Below are 15,875 nucleotides of genomic sequence, written 5' to 3'. Positions count from 1 at the left end.
ATGATTTTCAGACAAGGATAGGGCAATCCCACTCTGGATGGGGTCAGAAAAGTCAAGTAACCCGTAACATAGTTCTTAATTTATTTAATACAGGAATCCGATTTCTTTGGAGAATCTTTGGAGTCTGTGACTCTGCCAAAATCACTGGAAGAATTTTATATATCGCTAATCAAGTCAACAAACCCACCTGAGGGAATGATCCAAGACTCCGGTCCTGCTACCTCAACTAATGAGCAGTCATCACAATCAACAGAGAAAGCTGCATTGCCAGAACACAGAGGTAAGATTTTGAAGTATGTAATGTGAATCCTGACCCTAGTCCATTAAGATGTCAATCTTTTGTCAGACGGACCACAGAGGGATTTCTGACTCTTGGATTATAAAATGGGCATCTAATCTAGTTCATGGTGCCTTAAAATGTGAAAGCTGAGTGTTGGGATTGATAACATGAAATTGGATTAAACCTAGTAGATGAGAGCAGAATTTCTCATAATGGCTGGAAAAGGGAAGGAGAATTGGAACTAGACTGCACCTCTCCCCAAAGTATTATGGTTTAAAAGGTTGGAGGATGTGACTAGGTAGAGATGAATTCTGTGGCACCTGCATATTCCCATAGTTTAATAACGTGGTAATTGCCCTTTGAGAAGATGCCTTTTTCAAATACTGGGTGACCGATGTTGCTGGAAAATTAGCACCTTATTTCCATACAGAGGTCAGTGTAGAGAAGCCACTTCCAAGGGCAGAGGCACGTTTGTGGCTGCTTATGCAAAGCAAAACTTGATTCTGAGTTGGCACTGACCTAATAAAGACATGCATCTAAGAATTTATTTTAAACTCTGTTTATCGATATATGCAAGCACAATGTATAATCCACAGTTTATATCATGAAAACAACGAAACAAGAATGCTATTAATTGCATAGCATATAAAAGAAATCATAACAATAAACAAAAGGTTACAACCAAAAAAACAATTAAACATAAAGAAGGCATACCAGGATTCCCGAGCCAGTGGTCAGTTGGGCTACAGTACACACCTGATTTGCATCCATAGCCTATGGGCCATCTGAGCAGGGGCATCTTTTCAAGCATGTGGGTAGGTTCACCAAAGTGTCACATATAAGCATGAATCCAGTTATATGTATAAGCAAGCCCAACACCACAGACCAGTGATAATAGCGGTTTGTCATCCAACGGATGAAACATCTTTAGAAGAGGAGCATTCCATGCCTCAATATTCTCTGTGCGCTCCCTAATACCAATTCTTAGAGCCCTATACCAAGCAGTGGTCTCTGCCGTGCTCTAACGTGCAAAATCGTTGTAACATATACAATTTTGCAGCCCCCCTTCAATTTTCAGCCCATTGCTATATGCTGCTTAGCTAGTACACATGCTAAATCCGTCTGCTTAATCACATGTCTTTATCTTTCCGGCCTGGGGTATGCACCCAGCAAGCATTCTGCCGGTTCCCAACTGTAGAGTGTGATTCCAGCATTAACACATGTCTTTATCTGGTGCAAGAAAGCCTGCACCCTGGTGTATTTCCAAAATATATGAATCATTTCTGCCCCATCCGCACCACACCGCGGGCAGCAAGGAGGAAGAGTAGGGTCAAATCTGGTCACTCAACTAGGTGTCATATAGGTCCTATGAAGCACATTTAAGTTGTAAAAGACAGAACCTTGCATTACGTGAAACCTTCTTTTAACAAAAAACAATGCATCATCCCATTGAGTGTCACACAACTCCTGGCTCAGATCTGCCTTCCACAGCATTGTCATTCTTGCATTCCGTGTACGGACTGCACCCAGCAAGCATCCGTACAAGCGCCATCCTCCATCTCATACATCAAGGTTAATAGCGTAGTAGGCTCTGGGTCCCCCGGCCAGGTCGTCCATCTCCTTTTTGCCACTGCAACCAGCTTTTGATACCGTAAGAGCTGGCCCTTGGGGAGAATCTCGGCATGCATCAGCTCATTTAGGTCTTTGAAAACTGTCTTTGTGCATGGCCTCCCATTTGGTGATCCCTAGAGCTTCCCACCGCCTGGCCAATGCCAGTTCATCTAATCCCGAGCATGCATCCACTGTCATGGGAACATGCAGCCAGTATGGAGTACGCAATCCCAGTATCTTTGCCATTCTTCCCCAAATCTGCCGCCCAAGCTTAACCAACATTATTATTCGCCCCACACAACCATCCACAACCCACAGTTCTTCTTTCAGTACCACCTGGTGCAGCATATCATGTAGCAGCTTAGATCCCATACTAGGTTCATCTGATAGCCAGAACACCATGTATTGGAGCTGGTGAGGATCTTGTCTTCTTGTGTCCCCGCCATTGCTGGTGCCTCATCCATCCACTCAGGTTCCTTCATCAGAATCTGGTTTCACTGTCTGCCTTTGGCCGCTAGGGACTCCAGTATAGTGCCTTTATTGCCCCCCCTTGGGTTTGGTGGCAGGCATATCAAAAGGAACCAAGGGATGTCCACCACTATGCCCCGTGCGCCTGCAGTCAGCAGACAGGGAAGGCAAATCACAGGCAGGGCTTTCCCAGCTCAGCAGCCCAAAACTAGGTGTATTAAGCAAAAGTCACTAATAGCATGTGCCTTTGATTGTGCAGCAAACAAACAACCTAAGGAGGCTTGAGGAAACTAACCCACAAACGAACCCTCTACCATGTTCTTAAACCTTAACTTGCAAACAAAACGATTGTGGGTGACCTCTCTGTTTTCAGAGGACATGCATCTTACACTCCTGGCATGATGAGAGAGTCAAATTTAACTCTGTTTTATCAAACAAATATCAATTTTTTAAATATATTCGCAATATTAAAAAAGAGCATTACTTAACTCTTGCTTCATACAATTCAATTATTGCAGAATGAACAATGCAACAAAATAGACAGTCGGATGAAGACAAGTGCAATTCTAAATGTTACATTTATCACAATAAAGGGGTCGATTCATGGAGTAAACGTGCGCCGAAAATCCCAGCGCAAGCAGGCGCAAGGTAGCGCGAGAAACGCAGCGCACACGCACGTGTGCGATGCAAGGAAGACGCTGTGCGTGTTTCCCGCTGTCCGTGCGCCCAATCCAGCCATGGTGCACGCAGGCATACACGGCGTGCGCTACGCGCACAGCAAAAGCGCACATATCGCGGCGCACACAACCAAAGTGGGCGGAACAGTGGGCGTAACACGCGGAATGGGGAATAACGCGTGAAAAAGAAGGCGTAACTGGGGAAGTACTGCAGGGAACTACACAGAACGCCCACACGCACGCGAACAACCCGTATTCATGGATTCGAATACGGGAAACCCGCGCACGGCAAAAGACGCACACAGGCGTCAACGCGTCCGCCACACAAAGGCAGGCGGAAGCGTCCCCGCGCACAGTATAAAAGTGCGCGCAAACAACAAACACGTATATACAGCTACGATGAATGCCCCATTTGTCGCAGCACTGATCGTGGGACACCGCAGGAGGAGGAGAATAGCCAGGGCACGCATTTTCGCACCACGGACAAGCCTTTTTGGGATGCCTGACGACCAGGTCTATGGCAGGTATAGGTTTCCACCCCACATCATCCTAGACCTGGTCAGGGAGTGGGAAGATGACCTTACATCCCCCACCCTTTGCTCCCAAGCATTGAGTCCCTTGGAGAAGCTGCTCAATGTACTGCATTTTTTGGCCACTGGGTCATTTCAGCGGACTACTGCCATAGCGGGGGGGGGGGTCTCACAGGCCACGCAGTCACGCTGCCTACACCAGGTCTTGGCAATCATGACAGCGCGCCCCTCAGTCCGCAGGCACATATACATGCCCAGAACACCCGCAGAAAGGCAGGCCGTTGTCCTGGATTTTTTCAGGGTGGCACACTTCCCCAAAGTGCTCGGTGCCATAGATTGCACCCATGTGGCCCATCAATGTACAGGTGGTATGCGATGCAAAGGGAATCATCACCTCTGTCTATGCAAACTACCCTGGCTCCACCCATGACAGTTTCATATACAGAATGTCCGCCCTGAGCCGGGCCCTGGAAGCTGGGCAGCATGGAGACGCATGGCTCCTAGGTGAGTACAAATGCCCTTGCACATGCATGCATGTCACACACACACACAAATAAACAAACCCCAATAATCACAACCATTTACACCTCCCCAGGGGACAGTGCCTACCCTCTGAGCAACCACATGATGACGCCAATCCAAAACCCCACCACACCACCCCAGGTAAGATACAACGCCGCCCATATTGCAACCAGGGCCATAGTGGAGCGCACATTCGGAGTGCTCAAGTCACGTTTCCGCTCCCTTGACCGCTCTGGCGGGCAGCTACTCTATTCACCACCAGTAGTGTGCAGGATCATTGTGGCAGCATGTGTCCTGCACAATGTTGCAACACGGCAGGGCATCCCGGTGGACATGGTGGTGCCCCCACATCCCCAACCACAGGCGCTGCCCATGGGAGGGGACAGGGCACGTGGCGAGGAATCCCGGACCCAGCTTGTGGCCACATTTTTCACCTAAACTCCCACCCCTGCGGAGTGCACACAGGCCTGGCACATACCAGGTGACAATCGATGATGACAAAGAGACAGTCAACTGTCACAACCCTACCACCCTGAGATAGTTGCCATGGAAGTGCCACATTGTCTGCATCCCTAGCTACTTAAACACAAGCTATCCTGTGTGACCAAAAGGCACACATATGACATGACATGATATGGCCTATACACAAGTATTTCAAGGTGCGATGAGGCAGGGAGGGGGGAACAAGGGAAGACAGACAACGGTACTACTAGGCCAGGTGTCATTTAAATTGTGCAAGTGTAGGGGTAGGGGGAAGGGAAAAGTGCATGGGGAAGGGGGGGAGTGCAGTACAGGGTAAGTAGACCAAAAAACAAATACATAGACCAGCTGGTGGCAACTGCAAAGGTAAGTGCAGACAAGTGCTGGGAAGGGGGGGGGCTGTGGGGATAGAGAGACAGTACCGCAGTGCAGGGGTTGCCAGGGAGGCAGTGCAAGTGGAGAGTGGCAGGGCCAGGGACCGAGGTCAGTGAGAGTGGCCCAGTTGCAGATCCAGTGCAGTTTCAGTGAAGAATTTTGCAAGGGAGAGGCAGAGAAAAAGCAGAAGCAAAGAGGAAGGTCTTGAGGTGCTTTCCGAACCGGAGATGGTTCCCCTCAAGGTCCAGTGAGGCAGGAAGGCTGTTCCAGAGGGAGGGCCCTGCCGCGGAGAGAGATCTACCCCCAGCTAGTTGCTTTGAGAAGCGGATGACCCTGACATGCAAGGTGTGCATCACATACACCTGCAAAACAGGCCATGGCCATCACTGTTATGTCACTCAAACCCTCCCAAACCACAACATGACATGGCAAGCAATACCCATACACCAACACAGTAACAATAAGGTACACATTGCCATGTCCAAAATGTACAGTGGCATCAGACAATGATGCCTGACCTGGAATCAGATGAAATGACAGACCAACAACCTCCCACCCAAAATAAGTAATTTCAAAATGCATTACAAGAGTTGTAGACGTAACATAACAATGAATGCCTGTCTACATGCACATTGTGCATTGCAAAATCAACACTGCAGCTTCTGTGTGCTGTGTCCTACTCCTGCAACACACTGCTCAGCGCACAGCACAGTGAACAGCCATTGTGTGTGATGCACACCCTGAGCATCACATCTAAGCGACCACATCAAAAAGCAAATTAGGCATGTACAGGATCCATAATTGGTCACAGAACATGTGCTGCAGGGACACAGTGGGCACCAGAAGGCAAACAGTGTACACGTGGATATGCAAGGGTGGTAGTACATGTAGTGCATCAGAGTGCAAGTGTGTGGGTCAGCAAGGACATGCACTCAACATATGCATGTGCAATCAAGTGACCATCAGTGTTCTCTACACATCACATGTGAACATTCACCATGTGTATACCCATGCATGTCAAACCATAACAATCCCCTCGCACCTGAAAGGTAAACACAACACATGAACAGGCATTGATCAGCAGAACAAAACATGTACATAGGATACCACCATTACAATGTCAGAGTTCCCATCACACTGCAGGGCAAAGCAACTATCAACAACAACCCCCCCCCCCTCCCTCACAAATGACCATGACCCACTGAACAACTGCACCTGGGTCATGGAGCCTTCAACCCTCAATTCCACCTGGCCACAGGATCACCTTTACCCTTCGTCACCATCTCCCACCTTGTGTGTAAAAAGGTGCCTGCACCCTCAGAATCCACACTCATTTCCAAAATCACAAAATCCAAGGCATAAAAACAAACCAGAACACCCTCCAGTAGATGACTTGACGTAGCAGTACCTCACAAAGGCCAAGTACTACCACAATGATGCAACAACCAAGGTAGCACAGTAAAACAATGTCACAACCGGATGTGAACCATGTGTGGTACATAACATAGGATGATGCACCATGAACGGATGTGTACTGTCACAGGTCCCGTGTACAGGCGCGGGAGTGTCACGAAACAACCACCCCCACCGTGTCCCGGGTGCCTGCAAGGTCAAACTCACACAGGCCCCTGAGACCCTGGTGGGGAAGGAGGTTCAGGGATATGCAGTCGGGACAGGTGTTGGCACACTGGATAACTGGAATGAGTGGCAGGAGAGGGGAGGAGGAATGACACATGAAAGTAGGGAATGCACGAAAATGTACTACCTGCATGAACACATACACAATCCAAACAAACTTGGACATCATTGTCATGGCCTTCTGTAGTCCAGGCTTAGGAGTGGCACGAACCAACCACCCTCTCTAGGGTTTTGGCACCTGCAAGTTCGGGGCTTACACAGGCATCCGCAACACCAGCGGGGAAAGAGAGTTAGGGAACGTTGCTTGGATAGGTACGGGAAGCAGGAACACCGGGTAGAGGGTACAGGGTTCAAAATTGCATAGGATTCCGGGTGATTAGGGGGAAAAAAACATACCAAATTGAATTACACATACATCCATGCATTAGTGCACCCCCCAGCAAGCCTATGCAGAGCAGTTTGAAAGAAAAACAACATGACACTTAGCTCTGGTTTTGAGTGCTGGCCTCCTGCCTGCGCACTCTCAGGTCCGGTTACAGGAGCACTGCAATGCTGCAAAGAGAGCCACAGTCCACAACCTGTACGTGCCAATTACACAAAAACACACCACCAAACATGCCCCGTAGCAACAAACCACTCTACAAACAGACAATCTGGTGTAGATGCTTCGTACCCATATATAACATTACCCCTGTGATGGGTCATACACAGTCAATGCAGTAAGTCAGCCGCCGGTGGGTGCGTTGCAAATGGAACACCAATGTGTCACAATTCACACAACATGCAATGTTCCCTGGCTAAGCAGACATACCCATATAGCAAGCCATGACTTCAGAGCAAGTTGTGTACCACCATGACCGAAACAAAGTTGGCAGTGCATTTATCATAATGTACATGGAAATGAAATGCACTGCGCCCGAGTATGTCCCTTGCTGTATGTCCCTGTGAGCTGCCCCTTTCCATGTCTCGGAAGGCTACATGGTTGATACAAGTGCCTCGATGGACCTTGGTGTACCGGAGGGTATGTGCCACTGCCCCTGCAGGTGTCCCAGACAGCCTTACAATCAACAGCCATCAGTCCACCAACACATCTGAGCTGCATTGTGTGCTTCAACACCAATATTCGTCCAAGCTCACCCTCAGTGCTGTGACTAAGCCTGCATGTGCAACTCGCCTGGTGCAAGCTTTGCTGTGTTGTGGCCCCCCTGTGCTGCTCACCTTGCCTGGAGTTCCTTGGAACACGTCAGCAGTTCTAGGATGTAGGTCTGCAATCCCTGTGCCTCTGCTTGTGCACACATGTGCATGTGGGCACCAACAAATGTGTCCAGAATTCCGTCGTCCAATGGGCAATGTCTGCTGGCAAAGGTGCTCTGGAGGCTCATCCCCCTGCAGAAAGGGCATGAAACACATGATTAATGCTTCAAAGTCATCTGTGTGTGTCTCTTCAGGCATCTCATTACTTGACCATGTCAGAGAGTCACATCATAAATCACACCATCAGTCCGTCTTTCACATCCAAAAGTGTGAACACTATCTACAGCATGAATTGCAACAAGCACGTGTACAGTAAAGATGAGAAACATACTACACAATGCATAGCAATGAATGTACACATTAATCATGAAACACCCCATCTAGCAAAAGCTGAACAGTGGACAATAACACCAAAATCATCCCCACTAGGGGTGTAAATACAAGTCACACAGCACCAGACATGCCACAGATATGACAGTCCAAAGCCCTTGTGTAAAAGGTTGTGACACCGAACCATCCTTGCGAGCCCATGGATAAGGGAGGCAGGAGTGGCATATGTGAGTCAAGGACCCCAAGCAGCAAACACATACACAAGACAAGCCTGAAGGGCCCAGCTGGAACAGACAGTGGATGCCTTTAGAAGCCACAAACCACCGCACAGTCACATGAAAGCACAATAGACAAGCAATTTTAAACTATATTAACTAATTACACTAACTATGGAAAACCTACATTACCTAATTAAACTAACTATCAAACAGAAACTTAACTAACTAAACTAAAAGAAAAATCAAAAATGGCCACATACGACCCGGGGGGGGAAGGGAGGCACCCAGGAGGGGGGAGGTACAGGGTGCTGCTCAACATCCACATGCGATGATGCTGAGCCAAAAAAAAAACCTCCATGGGCTCAACGCCTGCACAGCCCGACCAATGTGGGAGATAGATGGTCGCCCGAGTCTGGCTCATCCTGTAAAGGAGGACGTTGCACAGTAGCCTGGCCACGCCTAGCCGCAGCTTGCCCCTCGTCGGCAGCAAGTCTGCCGGACGGGTGAGCCTGGTTCTGTGTGGCGATGTGACATAGGCCTGCATGCAGAACCTCACGTGATACACGTGCTTCCTCTTGCAAGGTAGCACGTGTAACACGGAGTTCCTCCTGCAAGGCCTGGCTGGACAACCGCTGCACCTCCCGGCAAGCCTGTAGCTCAGCCGAGATGGTACGCTCAAGCTGTGCAAACCTCTCCTCTGCCTGCTGCCTCTGGGACATCATAAGGACACCCAGAGTGGATCTGAGGAAAGCATACTCCTCCCTCAGGGCATCCATGTGCGCCTCTGCATGAGCAGCAATTGCTTGATGCAGAGACGACATTTCAGCCTGGCGTGCCTTGTCTGAGGCCGCCATGCCCAGCCTGAGCGAGCGGGCCGTGGACTGTGCCGCCTGCTGCTGGAGAAGCACCTGCCTAGCAGGGGGGAGCACAGATCGGGCCACACGCTCCATGCTCTCAGCGATGTTCTCCATTGCTGCCCCCTGCCGTTCTGAATTGGCAGTCATGTCTTGCTCCCACTCAGTATACTGCGGTTGCGCGCGGCAACCGCGTTGCCGGGCTTGACCCCTGCGGGACCCAAGGACCGGGGGTCCTCGCTGTGCTGGCACTGCCCTCGGCTGCACGACTACATGCCCCCGTCGACGTGATGTCCCAGGCACATCAGTGACTGGTGTGGAGGGTGACCCTGCGTCCCGATCCACCACGGGCGGAGGAACCAAGACTGTCTGATCCCTCAGTGCAGGTGTCGCAGACAGAGGAGTGTCCACATCAGAATCACTCACCCCTAAAACATGGACTTGATGCTCATCCAACTCAACATGGACGTCAGAGTCGTCATCAAGGCTGGACTCATAGGCAGCCAGAGACAAGATGGACTGTAGCACTTGGGGGTTTTCGTGGCCTACCACCCCACGACCCCCACTAGTGCCGGGTTGATTTAGTGGTAACAACCCTGTGTCTGGCATGACAACACCATCCTCCGCCTCCATTGCGTCATCACCTGAAAAATAGAGAGACAAAAGGTCACTACACATGTCAGAAGCACACAACACACACACACACCAACAGCAAACGCATCAGGCAGACATGTGACACACAACATATAACCTGGCATGCATGCTGGGTCAACTTTGAATTGCTTCTGTGATCAGACCTGTTGAAAGGTGGCAGTTTCCATGGAAGTGGGTCTATGCAGTGCAGAAAATGTGTACGCCACTCACTACCTACATGTACTAGGACTCCATGGTGTGTGCCAGGAAATGTGAAGGCAGTGCAATGTCAAATTCAGACATCACGTGCATTGTGCATTCAATGTGTACCATATCTAGAAGCCAAGCACCCCTCCACCCCAGTACCAAAGCAGGGATGCCTAGCATGGTATCAAAAGGCTGACCATACACCTGTGTATTGACAGGCAGTGTTGACTGGCATCAACAGCTTAATGTGATTCAAGTGACAACACTGCAAATGATGCTGGGACAGTAAGCAGGACACATGATGAAAACTCTGGATTCCGCCCATGTGTGAAGAAGACACAACAACAGTTGGACAGAGTCATTGGCCATTGAACAGGCTGAGGCCTGTGAGCCACACAGATTGTCAGACCCTAAACATGTGTGCAATGCAGGACTGAGCCACAGTTGACATGGGAAGGCTGAGGAGATGGCAGGCAATGTATGTAACCAAGGACTTGTATTACAGTGATCATCCAGTCAAGGACACATAGGGGCATGCGTGCAATGCACATGGATCATGAATGGGTACTCCTGTCCCTGTGGGACATCTGATCTATGCACAGTACAAGTGAGATACCCTGCATCAAGTACTAAGGCTGTACCACACGGCATATGTTTGGCAGATTCTACGCTGGAAGTTAGCATCTACACAGGACGCATGAACAAGAAAGTACACATTGGCAAGATTGAAGAACACCAGTGCAAAGGTGGAACTGGGGTGCAGAATGGCGGAGGAGGGGCAAGGGAGCATGCCTACATGGAGTCCCCGCATGCAGGCAGAGGAGACATGCATGACGGAAGCATTGCAATACTTACACATCAGAACCATGTACACGTCACATGTAGTGGCAATCATGCACAACACATCCCACAAGTGAAACACACACGTCCTCAACAAACACGCCTCAACACTCACTGGACTGGGCATCAAAGTCCAGCATCTCTCCCACTCCTTCGACCAATTCAAGTGGTATGAACTCCGCAACGAGTGCCTCATGCGGAGTGAGCTCTTCCTCCTCTGGTGCAGGCCCACCGCCAGTCACCAGAGTCAAGTTGTAATTAGAGGCACGCTTAGCCTTAGTGCTGCGTTTGATGTCATTCCAACGCTTTTTGCACTCTTGCGCCGTGCGCACCTCATGGCCGAATGAACTGACATGTTCCGCAACATGCTTCTAGTGGGTGTCACGTTGGGCAGCCGTAGTCTGACTATTGGCACCCACTAGCATGTCACGGCTGTGGCCCCGCACATAGTCCACGAGGAAGTCCAGTTCCCGCTTGCAGAAAGGCTTCTTCCTCGACGTGCACAAGGTCGTGGCTGTGTGGGGGGTCCCAGCCTGTGCTGCAGGTGCAACCTTCCTCCTCTTGGACTGTGGCGCAGACCTTGGCTGGCTAATGCCGCCCTGACCAGTATGGCCAGTGGTTTCGGTGGATTGAGCCAAAGGAGTGGCAGGTGGAGGGATGACCAAAGGCCTGACTTGTGTCAGTGGCAGCTGGGTGCCCACTAATGGACCCTGCGCAGCAACATCAGCTGTGGCAGGGTCATTGACCGCAACAGTCCTGGTTGGCAGACTCACAACCGGGATGCTGTTGGGTGCATCTGCCCCTGCACTTGCCAACACCCGGCTGTTCGGGGCAGCAGATGACATGACTGCCCCAGGGACACGTGTCTTGGTCTGAGCAGCCCGGCCTGCCCCTATGGTTTCCCTCCTGGCCTGTTGGAGATCTACCAAGGGCTTCTCAAGTGCCAACGCAGCCTGCGCTGGCAGACCCTGAGCCTGGGTGGCGGTGTCCACAGCTGCACCTACCACTACCCTTGGGCCCGTGGCAGTCGATGGAACGGACTGCCGGGTCACACGGGCACCAGTGCCAGATGCAGAAGCTGCATCCCCCAGAACCACAGGGGGTGGTGGCATGACTGCACCGACACATGGCACAACATTGTGCTCAAGTGGCGCCCCCCTGCCTCTTCCCCCTCTGTAGCCGCCCTGGACACCCTGGAGTCCCCCTACTCCCTGGTCACCACGTCCCCGACCACGCCCGCCACGAGGAGGACGCCCAGCTGAGGCGCCCCTCACCTTTGGTGGCCTCCCAACCATGGCACAGATGTAGTAGTGCCGGCACAGATGGAGTGGTGCCAATGGGAGGTGTACACCACAATTGACCTGGGCAATTGGGGTGAAGGGGGTGGGAAGCAAGATGTTAACAGCCCCCCATGCACCTGCAAGGCTGTATGTGACCCCGGTGATGTAGTGACGGGTCACGCAACGCTCAGGCACCCCAAAACTGCAGTAAAACCGTGCACGCAACCCTGCAGCCTACGTGCGTGGATTCAACCTCCTGCAGTACGCGGTGGCACCCAGTAACACGAATAACGCGTACGCGTGGGACACGCAGGCTACTATGACATCGAAAATGGGTGCGATACACAGGGGCACCCGCAGTGGGAAAAAGAGCGTGTGCGACTCACCGTCTGACTAGCGCGATGCAGAAAAACACGCGTAGCCAATACCCCCGCCAAAAGAAGAGATACGTCCCTGATAGCTGTGAAGTTGTGATGGCGCGCGAAACAGGAAGCAGCAACACACGTCGGTCTCCACGAAAGGCACGTACAGCGAACTGCTGGGCCCGCTCACCTTTAACCCGTGCTGAGGGAAACGCCCGCGCGCGTCACTTACGCGCATGGGTCCTTTCCTTGGATTACACGCGGATGTGCAGTTTTTCACGCACGCTGAAATGCCCATGCACGCCTGTGCGCGTCACGTCACAGGGGCGCTTGCGCTTCAGGGGCCTTCTGTCCAATGAAATTGCGTATGCATGCAGATGCGCTTACGCGCTAAGGGCCTTTCCTCGAATTACACGCTGACGTGAAGAATTTTCACGTGCCAAATCACTCCGTCTCAAGCTGGCCACGCGTAAGCACACGGGAGACCACGCTCCTGCCCAGAAGGCCGAATTACTGCCCCCCAGAGCCCCGAGCACGCTCCCACCTGCCATCTGCTGCTGCCTGACTGCCTGCTGCCCACGTGCCCTGCCATTTGCTGCCTGCACATCAGCCAGGGGTGCTGTTGCTGTGACCACCCCTGCTGGAACCGAAGACTCCCGACTGGGATTCCATCGCTCCACAGCCCAGCCCCAGGACCCAGTTGCCCACCCACTCCTGCCTCTGGGGTTGTCATGTCGGGCCCTGCAACATCTGGCACCACTGACAACCCCCGGCCAGAGAGGCAGAGGTGCACCAGCTTCAGTGCCAGGGAAGTTGGTGTCCTGGTGGAGCAAGTCCTGGGGCAGTATGATGCCCTCTTCGGAAGTTCCCGCGCCGACAAGGAAGACGGACTCGGATCTGGACTGACATCGTGACTGCCATCAACGCGGAGGGGGTGGCAGTCCGCGACTTACAACATGTCAAGAAGCGCTGGGAGGACTTCAGATCCAGGACCCTGAACAAGGCCCGGCGCCTCTTGAAGGCAGCGGATGCCAAGGGGCACCAGGGCCACTTGTCGGAAGATCAGATGAGGGTCGTGGAACGCATATCCCCAGCGCTCCACGTCCAGGTGTTTGTATGGGGCCGAGTATGGGTGGGGGTGTACAGGGCCGTGAGGCTAACACATGCGAGGGCTGTCATGTGTGAGACATGGATGGTGCTTGTGTGTGTAGGCTTGCATGCCAAATGCAGTTGTGTGGGCACACATGTTTGGATGAATGTGTATGTAAGTAAACATGTTCGTGATGTCATGCATGTATGTTGTTTTCAGCTGCATGTATCAGTACTGTGTACATGTGCATTTGTGTCTATTTGACAAGGGTGCAACAGTGATGCAACATGGATGCATGTGACAGCGGGATGTGGAAGCCTGATTGGCAGATGTGACATGAATGCCCATCTGAACACTGCGACACTTGGCAGAGGTGTACACATGCATGCAAGTGTGGTGGTGTGTGTACATGTGTAGTGCACTTCCTGTGTTGCATGTGATGTCTGGCTCAGCTTTGCCTGCTCATGCTGTTGTATGTGTATGGATGGTGCTGGCAGTTGCGATATGGCTGTGGTATGGCTCATGTGTGCGAGTTGAAATGACATGTGTGTTGGGGATTGTGATGGCATGTCTGAGGTTTGCCAATGCCACTCATGTACAACTGTCATGTGTGTATGTGTCCATTGTACAGTGCCCTGATGCCTGTGTTTTATTTCTCCCTGTCTGCAGCGTCAACTGATGAAGAGGGCGGAGAAGGTGCTGTGGAGCAGAGCGGCGGTGGTCCCACCGCCAACCGGAGACGCAAGGCCCGGCTCCCCTCCCATGTTGTGATCTCGTCGGGGAGTGAGGAGTCCGGTGCCGCGTCCCAGGCCGCAGCTGCCGGGGGGGCGGTCCAAGAGGCGGAGGTTGGAGTTGGACTCCTCGGCAGCAGAAGGGGCAGCTGGGACCCCACAGGGCCCGACGGGGGAAGATGGCACGGAGTCATCCAGGTTGGTGGGGGGTTTGGTGGAGGAGGAGGCCATGCAAGCAACAGAGACGGGGTCTGGAGGTGAGGATCCCACTGGTGCTAGTGGTGCAGTGCAGGACCAGGGACAGGAGGCAGCACAGGCCGCCGCGGAGGTGCCTGTGTGCAATCCTGTCCCTGATCCTGTCCCTGCATCATCTTGCACCAGCAGGGATGCCTACGTCCAGACCCGTTTTCAGGCAGGGGATGAGCTCACGACAACTGGCCTTCCTCTGCCTGCGGACGTGGCTATCCGGGTCCGGGTTGAGCCTGTCCTGACTGGTGTGGCGTTGCGTCAACGGGCCATGCGAGGTGACCTGCAGTCTTTTCATGAGGAGAATGCACGTCATCTGGAATGGCTCGGCGACTGCGTCGACCTACTGGGACAGGTCACCCAGGCGGGATTCCTCTGTTTGATGGGGCTTGCTGCAATCCCCTCCTCAACTGAACCCCCTATGCGCCAGTCGTCCTCCGTGCCATCTTCCCACCCATCAGTCACCTGGGTGCCCTGTGGAGCTGCCTCTGACGGTGCGGCCAGGCTGGTGGAGGAGGCATCCCTGCCACAGTCGGGAGTCGGACGTCCAGCAGGGGTGGCCACATCAACGACTGCACCCCAGCCAGCGGAGGATGTGCAGGCAGCAGGAGGCAGTGCAGAGGCACAGCAGCAGCAGCAACGTGGTGGGAGCCATGAAGGCTCGGGGCCTTCAACATTGGAGGGGCAGGCATCGGCCGGAGGGCAGGAGGACCCAGGACAGAAAGTGTCTTCCGTGTGGCAGCGTTTGGGCCACGCCATAGATGCGGAGCGGCAGCGGGCGGAAGAGGCACGGCTCACGATGGTCAGGGCGAAGAACTCTATGCGGAGGGCCCTGAGGCGGGCCGAGTGCCTCGAGGCAATCCGCAGGGGGTTGGAGGTGGACACGTCGACGGCCCTGCGGACCCTCGGGGCCATGGAGGAGGACCGCCTCCGGGACATTGAGCAGGAGTTTGATGATGCCCTGGCCCGGGACATCCAAAAGTGAGCCGTCGGACTAGCCCGCTGCCCTTGTACATAGTTATGTAGTTAGTGTTAGGTTTCCTTTGTTTTTGAATTTTTTTTGGACCTTTTGGACAATGGGCCACATTTTTGTATATAGTTTTTTTTTTATTAGTTAGTGGTGTTAGATAGGTTTCATTTCTTTTGTTGGGATAATGGACCCTGGCTTGTTCATCTGTACATAGTTCACTGTTGGATTTTCTTTTTCTTTTACAATTTACCCAAGGAGCAATGGCTTTCAATTATAATT

General features: G+C 52.3%; 1 protein-coding gene across 1 annotated transcript in view; it reads left to right on the top strand.

Moving 5' to 3' along the window:
• TDRD5 (tudor domain containing 5) overlaps positions 1–15,875 on the top strand; it is a 2,293,977-nt gene that overhangs the window by 2,164,330 nt on the left and 113,772 nt on the right. The window contains exon 15 of the mRNA XM_069641474.1: positions 94–280. Within this exon, the coding sequence (XP_069497575.1) occupies positions 94–280 (187 nt within the window). The remainder of the gene's footprint in view (positions 1–93; positions 281–15,875) is intronic.

Source organism: Ambystoma mexicanum, chromosome 1q (genome assembly GCF_040938575.1).
Source record: "Ambystoma mexicanum isolate Mex_15411 chromosome 1q, UKY_AmexF1_1, whole genome shotgun sequence".
NCBI classification, from domain to species: domain Eukaryota; kingdom Metazoa; phylum Chordata; class Amphibia; order Caudata; family Ambystomatidae; genus Ambystoma; species Ambystoma mexicanum.
This window is presented reverse-complemented; position numbering and strand designations above follow the sequence as displayed.